This window comes from Podarcis bocagei, assembly GCF_964188305.1.
Source record: "Podarcis bocagei genome assembly, chromosome: 1".
NCBI lineage: Eukaryota > Metazoa > Chordata > Lepidosauria > Squamata > Lacertidae > Podarcis > Podarcis bocagei.
In genome coordinates, this window is record NC_138125.1 from 101,426,063 (window position 1) to 101,443,664 (window position 17,602).

The 17,602-nt window shown below is 39.8% G+C and overlaps 1 protein-coding gene and 1 long non-coding RNA gene across 2 annotated transcripts in view; one reads left to right on the plus strand and one right to left on the minus strand.

Annotated features, from left to right (window-relative positions):
* The window catches only part of LOC308572234, a 120,840-nt gene extending 103,778 nt beyond the window's left edge, over positions 1-17,062 (plus strand). Inside the window, exons 2-4 of the long non-coding RNA XR_014001648.1 lie at positions 12,049-12,114; positions 13,300-13,401; positions 16,478-17,062. This is a non-coding gene — a long non-coding RNA (uncharacterized lncRNA). The remainder of the gene's footprint in view (positions 1-12,048; positions 12,115-13,299; positions 13,402-16,477) is intronic.
* Positions 4,389-17,602, minus strand: part of LOC308571906 (von Willebrand factor D and EGF domain-containing protein-like) — a 199,572-nt gene continuing 186,358 nt past the window's right edge. The window contains exons 29-30 of the mRNA XM_081167541.1: positions 13,287-13,384; positions 4,389-6,862 (exon numbers count right to left, since the gene is read on the minus strand). Coding sequence (XP_081023667.1) covers positions 6,848-6,862; positions 13,287-13,384 — 113 coding nt within the window. The 3' untranslated portion in view covers positions 4,389-6,847. The remainder of the gene's footprint in view (positions 6,863-13,286; positions 13,385-17,602) is intronic.

Below are 17,602 nucleotides of genomic sequence, written 5' to 3' on the forward strand. Positions count from 1 at the left end.
ATGGAAACTGTAACTCAATAAAGACTTTTACTTAATGACCGCTGGCTAGCGTGATCCTCTGTGAGCTAGGATCTTGTAGCAGCTCTGACACTACCTAATTCATACTTTCCAAAACAATACGCAACTGAAACACAGCCATCCGTCATAAATTCACACTACTCTGAATCTTGCAACATCCAGCCAAGTAATATGCACAAAAATGAATATACTAGGGTAAAGTGTGTCTAGAAATGCATATATTAGTGAAAGGAACTTACAAAAATATGGTATATCAGTGAGAATTGCTTTGCAAAAATGTTATATTAGGGAAACTTGCATGCAAAAATGTGCATAGTTGGAGAAATTTGGGGTCATCAGCAAACTTGACTGCCTTGCTTTTTTGTACTGCACTTAGAATACCAGGTACAGTATGGTCACCTCATCTGAGAAAGTGTCTTGTAGAAGTGAAAGAGGTTCAGAAAATGGCAATCAGAATGATCAAAGGGGTAGACCAAATAAAGAAGTACTACAACATCTGGGCCTTTTTAGTTTAGAGAAAAGGCAAGTAAGAGAAGACATGGAGGTTATAAAACTAGCTGTGGAGAAAGCAGTAAGTGATAGCTACCAACATGGTGGTCAAGGATAATGGGAGTGGTAGTCTTTTTGGAAGCAATAGTCCACCAACCATATCCCTGATGTTCACTTCTTTTGTGCTAAACAGAGCTGAGCTGCCCTCAATAAAGAAACATCCATTAGTTTGGCTCTGAGATAAGCAAATTTCCTGGCAAATTCAGGTGGGGAACTGGCAAAGAGGCAGAAGCTGTTTGGTAGGTCTCGTGTTTGAATTAAGCCCAAATTTATTATCTTTTCATTATATTATCCTGCAGCTTAGTTTTCAGTGGACCCAGTGGAGTAGGTTTTAAGCAGGAAGCCAAATACTGAATGGCCATGATGACTGGATTAACCTTCTTACCACTGCAGGTGTTAGAGCAAGATTAGTTCTCTGGACTGGACTGTTGCTTCCCAGGTTATACTTTTCAATGCAGATAAGAAGGGAGATTTCTTTTCCAAGTGTGTCCATAGATCATTTCCTTTTTGCATTGTTCATTTAGTTTTGCAACATCCAGATGCTTGATTTGAATTCCTAGCTCTTTCTCCAGGGAGGACATGTCCTCTGTATTGCACATTCTGAATTTGTGAAAGGCTTCAATTACATGGCAATTATGAACAATGATTTATTCTAATGTAAATTTCCATTCGCTTGGTTGCATTCTTATGACTTTCATGTGAAATATGGAAGTTGTTTCCCTCCCCGATGTTGGCTTTTATGCATTTCTCAGAAACTCTCTTGGATAGTTTGGTTCTTTACCTTCTGGAATATATGATATTAAAGGTGAGAAGAACAAGGACAGTCTCTTCCTTTCTCCCTCTCTCTCTTTTTGTTTTCAGGTACTACAATGCAAGTGACCATGGCTGATTTTGTTGCAGTTGTGCCACACCTAGTTCCATTTTTGTTCTCTTGCCATGGAGTCAAGATGTTCTATTAACACCTCCATGCAATGCTTTTGTCGCTATTTCCTTCTTCTTTACTTGATGATTTACTTTGTTCTTGCTGTCTCAGGAGTTAATTTATATTCATAGTAGTGTGGTTTGCATTGGCTTCCAAATATATACATGTGGTGTTTTAAATAAAACATTAGTTGAGGGAAAGCTGGTATCCTTGTACACATTTCTGTGTGGGTTTCAAAGAAAAATAAACTACAGCTAGCTATGCTCATTGAAAATGTTACTCTATCATGAACCCTCTAGTCACTGAGGGTACAGATCAACTGCCTTTGGCTTTTGTGAGGGTATATAAGGACAGTAAAACATAGCATTATTATATCTAAAGAAGAAAGAGGTTTGTACATAGTTGGACCATCAGACTTTTGAATATATGGGCAACATAGAATAGGCAATGAAGATAGTTAGATCCATTCTTCACCAAGATTAAAATGGCACCAGCTGATAATAATAATTCAGCATTTTCACACAGCTAAATCAGAAAAATCTAAGGCGTATTATATATTGTTGAGTTATTTTGGGAATTGCTGTAAAGTATTGCTGAGATGTAATATAAAATATTTTCAACATAGGTATCATTTATTTACAGTTCCAAAGGCTAAAAGAATTGCTTACTGCCTAATCTGGATATAATAGACCTGAAGTGAAAATGATAAGCAAATGGAGAAGAGGGCAGGAGGTTTTCACAGCAAAAGGGCATCTGCAGGAGGAATATAATGATAAGTGTACAAAAGATATGTCACTGCTGACAGTCTCAACACTGAGATGTAGTCTATATGCCTAGATATGTCCTTTCTTAGATGTGTAGAGCTGTGAAGCTGGGTGTTTTTTTTTTAATCCAGCCACAATCTTTGATTACGTATGTTCAGCTTTGAAATCCTGGCACAGAAAAGAAAATCCCAACACTAGCTTATGTCCTCAAATCTGCTTTCCCTCTGAAACATAGTGAAGGGGGAATTATTTTAAAGGGAGAAGTGGCAGTAATAGGAAAGGGTACCAAGTCCTTCCCCTTCCAACAACCTTTCTCCCATGCCTCCCTGTTCCCTACTGGAACCCCAAACCCATGGTTCTGTCCAGTGTACAGGTAGGGGATTGCAGCTTACAAAACCAGCTTGAGGCAAGGGCTATTCTGGAAAGAAAACAGTAGGTGGGGAAAGAAGAACTTGTCTCCTCTGCTGCCTCTCTCCTGGAAATCAGCCCACCCCCCGGTTTTATTATAGAGAAGAGAAGCAGAACCTGGGGTCTCAAGGCACAGACTGGTGGCATAGCATGCAATAAGGCATTTTCTGTGGTGGTATCCCAACTACAGAACACCATCCACTCTGAAGCTTTCAGTGAAAACATTGGCATAGCTGTAGTTATTTCCAACTGTCACAGAAGGCTATTGTGAGGATATATGATAAGAACAGTGAAGTATAGTAATATTCTACTTAAAGAAGAAAGGGACGTGTACCGATATGCACAGTCAGGCTTTTAGATACAGTGGTACCTCGGGTTAAAAACTTAATTCGTTCTGGAGGTCTGTTCTTAACCTGAAACTGTTCTTAACCTGAAGCACCACTTTAGCTAATGGGGCCTCCTCCTGCCACTGAGCCACCGCTGCACAATTTCAGTTCTCATCCTGAAGCATAGTTCTTAACCCGAGGTAATATTTCTGGGTTAGCGGAGTCTGTAACCTGAAGCGTCTGTAACCTGAGGCGTCTGTAACCCGAGGTACCACTGTACATAAGCAGCACAGATTCTGCACAGTGGACACATACACGGAAGTTTTTTTGATGCTACTTGCACATAGCTCAGTGGTTGCTCTGAGCTATGTAACCAGACCATCAGACTTTGCAGCATTATGCTGGTATCTTTTGTCTGTTTGGGTGATTTCTCTTAACTGCTTCTAGCAGTCACTTTGGGGAGTTACCATCCCTCATCAAGATCTAAAACCTGCTTTAACCTTGTGTTTTATTGGCAGAGGTGAATGTGTGTGCTTGACTTTCCAAGTTTTCTCTCTGCCAAAGGTGGTGGCGTGAACTACAGCTTCCCAAGAGCAATACGATAAGGCATATTTGTGCAGTGCCATCAATACATTACAAGCTTCTATAAGTTTGGAAGTCAACGTTTGGCCTGTTCCTTGGCAGTCTCTCTCCCATCCTTCCTTTATGATCTCTCTCTGTCCAGCCCATCTCCAGCAGAGATTAAATTTTTCTATATTAAAATACAAACAATGAGGCACATTAACTTAACTAGTGAGATGTACTGTGGGAATGAAATCTACTTTAGGTCCCAAATCCAAGCTTGGCAAGGACTTCCTATTCATCAACACTGCCCATCATGGGCATAATGGAAGCAAGGTAATATAGCTTCTTTTTTTATTGATTCTCCCTGTAGTTGAAGAAAGACATAATTGCTACCATCAATTTAATCTTGCAACACTCATCTGTTGCCAACCTTCTGCTCTAGTGCCTTCCTGGAAGCGTTGAATTGAAGTTTCAAACTCAGTTCCAAACTCACCATCTCCCAGTTTTGGACAACCCACGGAAGTGTAATTCTCCTTCGGTAAAAGGTTCTTTCTTCATGTAGCATGGATGGGAGGTCAGTGAGGCTAGAATAACAATTGTATTTCTATGTGCACATCACAGATTTATCTAGAATAACATTCTCTAATATGCTGGTGCCATGAGTTTCTTTGTGTTTCATATTTCCCTCTGCACAATTTTGTAGAGATGACAAGAATTCATGAAAATAGAAGAGAACAAAGAAAGAACTGGGGAGGGGAGGCAAATTGAGGGACAAAAATAATATTTATTCAAAGAAAAGAGTACAATTACATAAAACATTTTAGTCTTTGCAAAAGTAGTACAAAACAAACATTGTTCTCATATTGAAAAGGCAGGTGGCAATATGCAAAGAAATATACTTAACAGCTACAGGAACTGAAACACTTTAAGTAGAAAATAATCTGCATTAATGATTATAAATTTCTTAGCATTAAAAGGACACATTCACATCCATTTTCTGCAAAGATTCTGTATCTTGTGATCCAAAGCACTGTTGGAATGCCTACTCAACTGGTGTGAAGCAACCCAGCCTATCACAAAAATGCCACAGCATCTTGGCATCAGTTCCATAGTTCACTTGTGATTAAACAGCATAGTGCTGCATCCATAGAAGCTGCTGTTGTGGGGTTACTCATGAAAAGCATTGTTCACCTATTATGGTTCTATTTGTGACTGCCCCCAAACACACTGGCCGGATTCAACTAACGGGTCCCATTAGTGTAAGCCCATGCAAGGACTTCTGCTAGTGCAACTCCCCCCCCCACCTGTGCCTCCCAGAATTGACTCAGGGGGATTAGGAGAGCCCACAGAACAGTGCAGGGAGGAAGAGAGGGGAGATTGCTCCACCAGGCCAGCACTGCACCCATGCCATGCCAAAGCAAGAAAGTCTACAGTCCAAGACAATGTGGGGGTTCTTTTTAGTTTTTAAATAAGATGTTTTTATATTTAAATTGAGTCCACGCTGAACTCAGTTTGCCCCTGCTTTCAGTTCCTTCATATTTCTTTTCTCCCTTGGTATTGCTACTGTGCATGTGCGCCATTGATAAAACACAGCAAAAAAAACAAGGCTGATGTGCTTGTTCTAGTGTGTTAAAGATACACATAAGTCCTGTTTAGATGTTTGCCTGGATTCACATGGGCTTAATCTGTACACACAGGCTCCACTCACTCCAATGTCCCAAGGCATGCAGGTCTCTCTTTAGATCATCATGTATTTGGCATTCAGTGGAATGTGCTTACAAACCTCCTGCAATAGCAGGTACACCCCAACACCATCCTTGGTTTAAGCCTGTGTGGGTTAAGGAGCCACAGGCATTCCAATCCCTGTGCCTCAGTAAAACAGTGCAGGAAAGAAAAGTTGCAAGCATACATATGCTCAAATAACAAATGCTCTTCTTTTAGAAGTGTTTTATCATTGCACACCTGCATATTGATAGTATATGTTTTATGTGTGGAAAAGCAACTGATGGAACTGAGCAGATATAAACTGCAGCCATATTCAAACATTCTTAAGAATGTGTGAGGACTAACTCTGCAGGGAGCACTGGAAACTATACTGTCCCAACCCCTTTCCTTTTAACCGTGGTCTGCAGGGAGATTCCAACTACATTCAGTTAAATGTGGTTAGGCTGCTCCCATCATCCAGGAACCCTGATAGTTTAGAGAATTTAATTGCAGAGTGGATTTCCATTCCTTACTGGTGGGAATGGAAGAGTCTGTCAGTTTTTATTTTCTCAGTTTCTCATTTGTCAAATCTTAAATTCAGTTCTGCACAGCCATTTGTGATTTCCTTACCAAAAATTCTTTGTGAGAGTTCATCAGCATTTTAGTGCAAAGTTCTCCTAATAAACACCTTTCCATATGCAGTTTTGACTTAATGTACAGATTTTTTGCAAGCAATTTCCCCTGATATAATGCATTTTTGTATGTTATTTTCATGAAAAGCTTCACTTTTTGCAAACTTTCTCCTAAAATATGCATTTTTGTAAACATTGTTTGGTAGGAGAACTGCATTGCAAAGTTCAGATAAGTGTGAATTTTAAGGGTACCTGTGCTTCAGGTCCCATATTGTTTTGGAAAATGTGAATTTGATGGAGTCTGTTTTAAATGTATATGTATTGAATGAATTTGAATTTCTTCCCCATTCCTCCCCACTGGTGTATGTGGGGATACTGGAGATGGGGCCTACATGTGTGTCTCCTACTCACTTCAATCTCACCTGCTTTCTTTTGTAAAACTGAAGAGAATTGGTGCGTGCTCTTGTTCTGGAGTTAATTGTAGAAATTTTACAGGTAAAACTTGAATTCAGGAGGTGTGCAATGCAGGCCAGAGCAAACAAGAAGAACAAGAAGAATGGATTAGGGTACACCCCAACATCCTCAATGTTGGCTTCTCTATAGAACCCAAAGTTCGCAGAAAGTGACAGCCTTTCTAAAACACTCTGCAAGTCACAGTTGAAATAGGCACTTGCAGTCAGTGAGTAACTGAGGTATTGGTACTATGCTGCAATATATATATATATTGAGATTGAGAACGGTGTCACCTAATGTGACACAGGCAACTAGCTAAAGCTGTTCGAGTATGTTCTGGAATCAGTAATTTCTCAACATGACTTAATGCTTGCCATGAGTGGAGGCAGGAGGGAGAAATTTAGCTATGTTTCTATAGTGCATTGTCTGCCAACTCTAAAAGAAAGGAGGGAGTCTTAGCATTTCAGCATCAAAAAGAATGTCTTCATTGTCCTTCTGCTGTTTTCTTCATCCTATGGGGAGCTGTGAAACAGAAATGAGGATTCAGCTGCTGAAGGGATTAGGTGACAAACAGGCCTACACCCACATTGTCACAAAACAAGTATGAAATATTCTAATGTAGTAATGGCATGGCTTCTGTCTGGTTCTTTTCTTAACCCCCCTTTTTTCTCTTTAATTATGACCATACTGCAACTACTCCACATTTCAGAATTTGATCCAAGCAGGCAACTAACAAGTGTTATAATTGTCCAATAATTTCACCTGTAGTGGCTGTCTTTATTGTGGAACAATGTGACAGATCTGCTTCCAAAACACGCGCCCATGAGGGTATCATGTAGCAACAGCTGATTTCTCCTCCATCATTCCAACAGAGGAAAATAACTATATTGCTGAAATGGTTTGGCTTTGACTCTATTATTTGCAGTGGGGTTGACAGTTCTGAAGCTGGAATTAAATTTCTTTCCTCTAAAGCAGGAGTGTCTACAAAACCAATTTGCTATTTTCCATATGACACAGTGAGACTGTTGACACCTTGCCTATATGAGTTTGAATGTGCTCAGCCCATTTCTACGCTGTGGAGGTTTGTCAGTAAAAAGCATCTTAGTTTAAGGGTGGAAGTAAATCTTCTCAGTCCCCCAAACATGATATTAGGTGACAGAAAGAGCTTTTGTCTTGCAGGACTACAAGAGACCTATAAATCCACTAAATGTGCAGGACAAAAGAGTCGGGGGATTATTCATCTCTAAGAGGAGAGGACTGCTGGATCTCTCTGCATCTGACATGACACACATATACTCCATATATGATACTATCAAGTGTAGTATTTCGGTATCAAATCTGGAAATATAATATTTGATGGTGCAAATTGTTTTCCTGTGATGTAATATAAAGAATATTAAATATTCATATTACATATTTAATATAAAGAACACTTAATGTTTGTATGTGGTTTTCAAGCATTCAACATGCTACACATACATTATCTAGTTATAATTCTTACAATAAATCTATAAAGCAGGGATATTTTCTAACTGCAATTCCATCATCCTGTCCCATGATGGAATGGGGGCTAATGGGAGTCGGTGCCCAACTAAAACTTGGGGAGGGCACAGAGGTTCCCCAGCCCCAGGAGGAGCTGATGTGGAGAGGAAGAGGGAGGGAGGGAGGGAGGGAGACAGGCTTGCCAAAGGCCACCTAGTGAGTAAACTGGACTTGCTGCCACCAATGCAACTCTTACATCGGATTTGGCCCAATACATTTTCTAGAGAAGAATGTGAGAGAACATAAAAGCTCATGCATGGCTTTATAGAATGTCTACCTTCAGCTGCAAAGTGCTGCAAATTTCAAGAAAGCTTCCAGGTACAAAAACTCCATAAATCAGTTGTGTCTGATTAAATTTCTGTATTCCATCTGACTTTTTGCTAATGATTGCAAAAGCAGTATTATTACCCACAAAACAGCTATGTTCTTTTTTTAAAAATTTAAATTCATCATTAATACACATATACAAGCATACAAACATACATTTCATACAATCCTTAAAAATGTTCAAACATACTTACACTCAATCCCACAAATAGTTCCTTTCCCCATCACCATCCACCAACCCTTCACCCCACCTTTGTGTTTGACTTCCAATCTACTGAATTACAATTTCTTTCCACTTCTATTACTTTCTTTCACACACCTTTACCCTAATTTCATACTTCTTTTTCTATTACACATTGTTTTCCATCTTATTTGATATTTCAGTATTTGAAACGGAATTTGTTTATTCTAATAGGAGTTCTGATTTTTCGATATGATTTTGCAAGTATCTTTTAAACACCTTCCAGTCCCTATCTATCTTTTCTTTTGAAATCCTTCCAATTTCTTCCATTGTTTTGGATATATTGTAATACTCCAATAATTTGGCAAGCCACTCTGTTTTTGTCGGTATTATACCACTTTTCCAGTTTTTCGCAATCAATAGCCTTGCTGCTACTGTTGCGTATAAATATAAGGTCTTATCTTCTTCCTTTAGGCTTCCTGAAAACAGCTATGTTCTTAGCTTGTTAGCGTTTTCTTCTCCTTTCATGAGCAAGTCTTTCTGTCTGTCGGTTTTGATTTTTAGAAGCTAGCAAGGGCATTTGTCTTCATGTTTACCTCAAAATTGCTAAATGATCAGAATCTTGCAAGGACTGTCTTATTGCAGTTTGGCATACTATTACAAATTCTTTATCCTCCAACATATATCCTAGCACCACTGCCACACATTGTCATGTCTGTAATATGTAATTCAATTGATTATATCTTGTCAAATGGAAATATGTGAAGGGGGGACAAAGGAAAGCAAAGAAATAAGAGTTTTATAGAACCCTCCCCTTCTTTCCTGAGGGAAAAAAATGAAACTTACATAAAATGTTAAAAATAAAAATGACACTTCTGCCCTAACAAATGAATAACCGAGGCAAGTCATCCTTCTCTCTCTAGGATGGATGAAGATGTCCATTTTGGTATTTCTCAGCTTCTCATTTTTCTAGTCTTTGGCTCAGTTTGACACACCATCATCATATTAGTGTGTATTTCTCTAATGCACACATTTCAAAAGCCATACTGCATTTTTGTGTTATATTTACTAATATATACATTTTTATGCACACTTTTCCTAAATACATTATTCAGTTAGAGAACTGCATTGCAATTTTCAGATAAGTGAAAACATTGAAAAATAGTTGCATTCCACTGCATACATATAATTTTGGGGAGTTCAAATTAGGTAGCTTCTCATTAAAATGTGAACTAATTTTTTTCATCATCCCTGTCTCCTGTAGTTTATTAGCCAGTATTTGGCAGAGACCTAAACACTGTGTTTGTGTCTGTGTATGTTTTAGTGCTACTAACTGGACAATGAAACCAGAGGTTTGTTTCAGGCGAAGGAAGTCAATCTTCTAACCTGTCTATCCAGTGATTACTTTTCCCTTTCTAGGCTAAATGAGAAGAGGGACAGGGATTCACTTAGGTGCCAAGATGCAATTACACATGCTGTTGTCCTTCAGCCAATTCAGTGTAAAAAGAACATTTCTTGCCACAAATTCCCATTCAGACCTGCTTTCTGGAGGCCATTATAAATCCTTTGGGAAATTTCTTCCCTCTTGGGACAGAAGTCAGGGCCAAAACTCTAGATTGGCTATTTCCCATTGTGGGGGCTCTCTGCTTTTCTAATCCAGATTGAAGGAGTTGAACACCTGTACCCCATTCAATCCAAAAGCTGCAAAGGAATGAACAATACCAATGCAGCAGCGCTAACTTCAACCAACTTAAACTGAACAAAAGCAGAAGGCTAGGACAACTCCATGACCCCTTAACTATCTCTCACAGATAGGTTTCTGGAAATATCCCCCTCAAACTGAATATGAAATTGTTCCATGCCATCAATTAGCAACATGCAGGAATTTCACCAGTGGTATATGAAACATTTTCTACTCTGTCAGGCTTCACATTTTCTACCTCCTTAATGACATGAAGCAATTGAATCAAGCCAAATTCTTGACGAGTCTCTCTTCATTGAGGGAAGGGTAGCAGATATTCTTAGGGTAACATTCTCCTCTACAAAAACAAAAACAAAGAAACCTTGCCTTTGGTGGGGGTCAGGCATTATGAGGATTGAGATAACTGACATACTCTACTAAGATGGCGTCATGCTGAATCTCATGCTAGGCTCTCCACCATCCCAGGGTGTGCACCAAGGCCGCGTAGTCCCATGTCATTTAAATACTGCCCCCTTAGGGAAGGAAGCTAAGAGAGGAGACAAGAGCTCATGATTGCACTATTGTCAGGCACTCCACTGTCATGCTGTGTTTATAGCTTGGAAGGAAAGACCTAGATGAAGGCAGGCTGTGATTATGCTTTATCCCTGCCATTTGGTGGTGGGAGAGAGAGTTGGGAAGAGTCTTGGTGTTTTCCATGGGCTCTTCTGTTCCACTGCCAGGCACATCCCTAACCTGATTACAAGGCTTGGCTGTGGGGACTTAATATGAAATTCCTCACACTCAACTTGTAATGGACCATGTCCCTTGCTAAAAGATATCAAGAGAAGGAGAGAGAAAGAGAAAAGATAAGTAAACAATGAAGTACTAAAATCAAGTTCTGAGAGGATACTGACTAGGTAGGGTTTGTACATAAAGGAGATAAATTAGATCAGAAATGTGGTTGGTTGGCCAATGGCTGATGGTTTTAGGAGTCGTAGTCCAACAACAACTGATAAAGAGTCACAGGTTCCCCACTCTGTCTAGACTTTTGGCTCTGCTTTCTGACCCAGGTTGAAGGGGTGTTTCAAGCTTTTCAGAATCCAGGGAGAATTCCAGGGAAGCTCGGTCAAAATCTTGCTTTAAAGAGAACTTGCTTGCTTCCCCTATCACATCTAGATATTTTTTTCTGAGACTTATAAGAAAAATATAACACAACATAAAGACTAACCTCTATTTGTGTAGTCTTTCTTGAACCTAATAGTATTCTATTATTGCAAGAACTGTATAAACAATGGCTCTGATACAGCTAAAATTAGTTATGACTAAATGTCATCAAAGCAAAGAACAAGTTGCTGATCACTTAAGTCCCATTGCTTTCAAAGAGCATTTTAGGAGCATGATCTTAAACACGTTTACTGAGAAATCATCAAGTTCAATGTACTTTCTACGTGAAGGTGAATATAAATTGCATCTAATTGCAGCTGGATTTAGAAAGTGTTGAACAATTCAAAGATATATGTTAAATACTTGCTCCTTGCCTCAAAAGTGCATGACCAAGGTGCTGAATTTTGTTTCCTCACAAATTTATCCAATACATGAACTGGGAACTGGTGTTATACCAATTAGCCCCATCCTCTAGCATCTACAGATACAGTGTGAATGTCTGCAGGGAGGAAACCTTTGAACATTATAGTTACATACAAGGATTCCAGGTCAGATGGAAGCTTTCACACATACATTTGTAAGCAAAAAGGCCCTCCTTGCAGACAGCCATGTTGAAAGTGTGGCTTCACCAATGCCCCCTCTCACGCTGGATGAATTTGGGAATAAAATGCCTGATCAGGGCATTGAACACAGAGTTTTTGTGTATGTGACAAGCTTGTGTATGTGATAAATCCCAAGTGGTCAGAAGCTAGCATTAATATTAGGATTTAGGTGGATTATAATACCTGCTGTTATTTTTACTTTTCGTTTTAGATGCCAATCCTGAACATGCTTACGAGGAAGATAATCTCACTGAAATTCAGCTGGACTTTGTTCAAAGTAAGCTATGTTTAGGAATGGGCTGTAATCTTCTTTCTGGAACTGACTTCTGTTGATGACAAGATAAACTGAGCTAGTGACCACTGCAGTGACCCAGTAGCATGGCATTTCTCATATTCTAAAGCTTCTGCTAAAGCTTCTCCAAATTCTATTTACTGTGCAATGGTTCACTGATAGGAAAAATGGATGCTCAGCATTTGATTTGATATTTTATACAAAGTACAGCACAGTTCCACTTCATTTGTGAACTGACAGATCTCATACTGCACATTTGCAATCATAGCAATGGTTTCGAAAACAAACCTGATAATTCTGGTTTTGATATAACAGAAAGGTCAGTTCTCACTGTACCATGAAAAAAACTATATATAAAAACTTTTGAATTTAAACACACACAGACAATCAATCGCTTCAGTTTATCTCACTGAAATCTAGGGTGTCAAAATAGGATATAAAATAGAGCACTTCAGAAAATGCAAGGTATATTTTCCCCGCTGGCTACAGTTGACCAGTTTAAATAGTTTTTGTGCAGTCTGAAAATTACAATGAGTCTTGCTTCATCTTATCTGCATCTGCTGCATGCCAATGTCAATATAGAAGTTTTATTTTCCTGGGAGAATGTCACTGTCAATGAAATGCATCAATAACTGTAATTCTGAGTTTAAAGATGTGACTTCAGTTCCAGAATATTGAATGTGAAAAGGCTGTCATAGTGTATCGTACTACATTATCCAAACATAGTAGAAAACACTATGATTCTCTGCCCTGATGCTGAACGTATAGTCAAGCTTGATTCAGGAGATTTCATGTTATTGAAAGAGGCACACAAAGCCTGACTGGTTAAAATAAAAAATATTAAGAAGAAAAAACATGTAGGGAAACATGAAGGGCAGTATCCAGGGAAGTAGTTCTGCTAGTGCAAAGACTTCTGGATGAACAGTGGAATGCCCCCCTCCCCTCCCTGTGCACACCCTAAATCTGTTCCAGGGTTTCCCCAAATCCTTCACAGCAGATCTGTGGAAGCTGAGGTGTGTGTGCCTTTGCACACACATAAATCCTCATGCTAATGGAACTACAATGCTGGATACCATCCAAAATGTTTTGTTCGTTCTGCAATAGTTCTTTCCCCATGTTATGAATAGGGGATCAACATTACAGAAATACTACTGTACCTTCTTTCCACAGTTTGAACCACCATGCCCACTTCTACAGGCACAAACATTTGGCTTAACACATCTCCCTCCAAACTGGCATTTGGGCTCGCAAACAGCTGCAACAAAACAATTTGTAAGTATCATTTCTATTTAAACAACAGCAATTATATTAAACTATTCAGTTACATCAGATTTTGCGTCAGATTTCCTTCAGTTGCATCAGATTCAGTTGTGAAGTGGTTCCCGCCCCCCCCATTTCACAGTTCTTTCAACCCTCGGAAGTCATCCACATGCTAACTCAGTGTGGATCAGATTTGGGGGCTTGATTGCACCTTTCGAATTTCAGGCATTTGGAACTGGATGGTAAAAGCCACGAATCCATGCTGTGTTCATCCAGTGATGTTGGTTTTCATATCACCAGCCCAGAGTCAGGCAGCCTGATCCAAGAACAGCAGCTGTCATGGGCTGGAAGAGTTTTGTGAAGAGGCTCCAAAAACCTATTAACATACTAAATCTGTACATAACTTTTTAGAGTGGTCTGTTTGTGTGGGCATTGTAAGGATAAAAAACTGAACCCCTCTAAGATTGTAGTCCCTTGTTCTGATGACATGAGAATACCATTCACTGAAAAGAAGGGGCAATCTCATAACAAAACGCTCTTCTAACATTGCACTGTTCACGTGAGTGGATTACTTGCACGAGCAGTTCTCTGCATGAGTTAGCCAACTGTAAAGCAAGGTCTGAGTGACTAATGATTCTGCTCCTATAATAACTTTTTATTAAGGAGAGACAACAATAACTTCTGTGAATGGGAGCTCTTCATTCCAAAGCCATTACATGCTTGCTTCTCATTGTCCTTGCCTATTATCTTGAACTAACAGAGAAAGGCAGAAGACTCTAATTTCTCCTCTTTAATAAATACGTAAGTATGGGGTTTGAGTTCCATTGGTGAATGGGCCCACAGTGACCTTTTCAGTTCCAACAAAATAACACACACACACTTTAAGATAACCTACCTTGAAGAACTAACAACGACTTCTGTTTATAATACATTACCTTACAATGGAAGAGGAATTTCAAAATCCATTAATATAGATTATGCAGATGATGACAATGGCCCCGTATTGTAAATCTGAACCATGCCCCTGCAACTACAGCAGCTGTGATCCATGAAAAACTGGGCTCACCTAAATTCCATTAGTAGTATCAGTGGAAATTAAGCACTTCATTCTATGCTTAACTCCAGAACTTTTTCAATGGGACTCTGAAACACCTTGGTTCTTCTGGCTTAAACATTGTGCCTCATCGGCCTGCCATGTTGCCAGAAAGTACCAGCTCACCTCCATGTCAAGGTCCTTCACAATCACATTGGCTCAAAAGTCTCAGTTTTGCTTGTAAATGTTAGCCTGAAAGGTCTAACAAGGTGTGCAATCACCTTCTGTTGAGATGAACAAAGGAGTGCCCTACTCATTATACACTGGCTAATGCTTAAAATAAAAAAAAAATCCTTCCTTCCTGTAGCACCTTAAAGACCAACTAAGTTAGTTCTTGGTATAAGCTTTTGTGTGCATGCACACTTCTTCAGATACACTGAAACCTATCTGTAACTGGCTAATGCTTAATCTCTTCCATTTTCCTAAATCATAGCCACATATAGATGGCAAGCACAGTGAAGAGGGATGCAGGGTCATGCATTCAGTCCTGCCTTCAAACTTCCACTGCCCCTCCCACCCACCTTGTTGCCATGTCTGCAGCACAATGCCTGCACCAAAGAGACTTTTCTAGGCAGGGAAGTTCCCTGGGCAATATAGAGCCCTGGGCAAACAACAATGTTGGGTGCAGAAGAAACAGCAGAACCTTTGGAGCAGAGCTAAACATGCTGTGTGCAGTTCCTTTCATCATGCTTGTCCCTTAAATTGGCTCCCCCCAAAAATCTCAACAACTTTGGTTAATCCAATGGGTAGATCACTGCCAGTTTTTTTATAGTGGGAGTAGATCACAGCCTCTTGGGAGTTGGACATGCCTGCATTAGAGCAATGAGGCAGGAAGGCTCAAAGTCCTAGAATGACCTCTCAAGTATTACTGCATCACACCCACCTAGACTGCAGACTCCCCCTTCTGTCAAGAAGAAAATGACAATCAATGGCTGATGGGCCATGTTTGGATAGAAGATCACAAGCAAATATGGATTGGATTGGATTACACCCCTGGCACAAATCTGTAAACTATCTGCATAATCCCCTGAATTCTATAGACAGATGATTAGGAAAGAGCACTGCAGCATACAATCCACCTTCTATACAGGATGAAATGAGTTTGCTTTAGTTCATCTAGTCTAATGTGATAAATAACCTTTTGAAATATCACCACTTTGTAAAAATAAATAAACAGGATTATGAAGTGTTTATAAGTAATACAGTATAGTTCACCATTTCAAGCTTGTCTGGACATATAATTTATTTTCTAATGCTGGCAAGCTATTTTATGAATCTAAAAGATATATCAGTTCATTAAAGTTATGCATCATATCACTTGTGTGACTGACCCCTGCTTCTGTTTGAGTGGTATTCCGCTAAAACTCAGCTATGTTTCCCGCCTTCATAAAAGTTAAGGCAAAAGGACTGCTGATTTCAAGCCAGTTTTTTCCTCTCCTAATTAGCAGTGTGTGCTCCTATGACATTGTTTTGGCAGAGAAAAAAGAGAACAGCCAATTCATAAGGCACTAGTCCAAGAACACACATGTCATGTTATTATTTTAATTAGATCTCAGGAGCTGAAATTTCTGTAATTTCTTTTTAAACAACAAAATCTTTCCTAGCAGCGAACTTATACTGATTATAGCCAATGTTGTTTTGATACAATGTTATTTGAATTGCCTGTCTGTGTGGCAAAGATACCAGAAGTCACTAGCAAAATACAGTCTCTCTCTCTCTCTCTTAAATTGTGTGGTACAATAAAGTTATAGATTTGTTACTGGGTCTGTATTCACACACCAGTTTATTCCCTGTCCCCACCATTTTTTAGCTGTTAATTTCCACATGATAATTGAGTTTTCACCCAATGTAAAAACCATGTCTGGAAATACAGTGCAAGTTTAGCACTAATTTCTATGTTATTTGCAGGTGAGTTGTTTTTCTGGAAGCAAATAACGTGGAAATGAGAACTAAATTTGAGCTATATTCCCCATGCCTCCTCCCCCTCTCTTTCAGGAATTGGCAGTGATACCTCAGAAGGCAGGTGAGCAAAGATAGCCTACCTGTACCACCAGAACCAACCGCTGCTGCTGAAAGGTGACCAGCTTCTACCATTGTGTGCCACTGAATAGGAAAAGTGGAATTCAAGGTCATTACCAGAATGTGTCATGAACCAGAGGTAGCCTTCCAGGGAACAACCGCACAAGCCACTGTTGTACGGAACTGAGGCGTATTTGCAGTTCTCATCCAAATGAGCAGGGCAGAGGAAAATCTTACACACCCTTGCAAGTTGCTTAGCCAAGATGGCATTATCCTTATCCATATATCCATCCTATTCTGCTAGCTATCACTACCTATCTTGCAATGATCATTGTCTGTAATCCAAAGAATTGTTTTAGCTCATGTAGGAGCTTTCATTACTTTCTTCCTAGGACAGCTGAACCTAGTGCCCTATCACAAACTGCTTTTAAACATCCTCTCAGCTCCAACATAGTTTGTCGTGCAGCATAAGTTTCTACCTGAAAAATGCAAGTCTCAAGCTGCCTTTGGTGTATGGAACTAACTCCATAGACAGTTGATTCCTAGTCATTATGCTACTGTACATGCGGGTGGCGCTGTGGGTTAAACCACAGAGCCTAGGGCTTGCCGATCAGAAGGTTGGCGGTTCGAATCCCCGCGACGGGGTGAGCTCCCGTTGCTTGGTCCCTGCTCCTGCCCACCTAGCAGTTCGAAAGCACGTCAAAGTGCAAGTAGATAAATAGGTACCGCTCCGGCGGGAAGGTAAACGGCGTTTCCGTGTGCTGCTCTGCATCGCCAGAAACGGCTTAGTCATGCTGGCCATATGAACTGGAAGCTGTACGCCGGCTCCCTCGGCCAATAAAGCGAGATGAGCACCGCAACCCCAGAGTCGGTCACGACTAGACCTAATGGTCAGGGGTCCCCTTTACCTTTTACCCCTTAATGTTTATGAACATCAGCGGTATAAAAGACTATTGCTAAAAATAGAATTTTTGTTCACACAGAGATAAGAAAGCCTTTCCCCACCACACCTGAACTTGTACATTTTCCAGCAGCATATGGCTGGTTACTCTTGTACCCAGAATGATAGACTACATAAACGTTTGGTCTCATACAGCATTT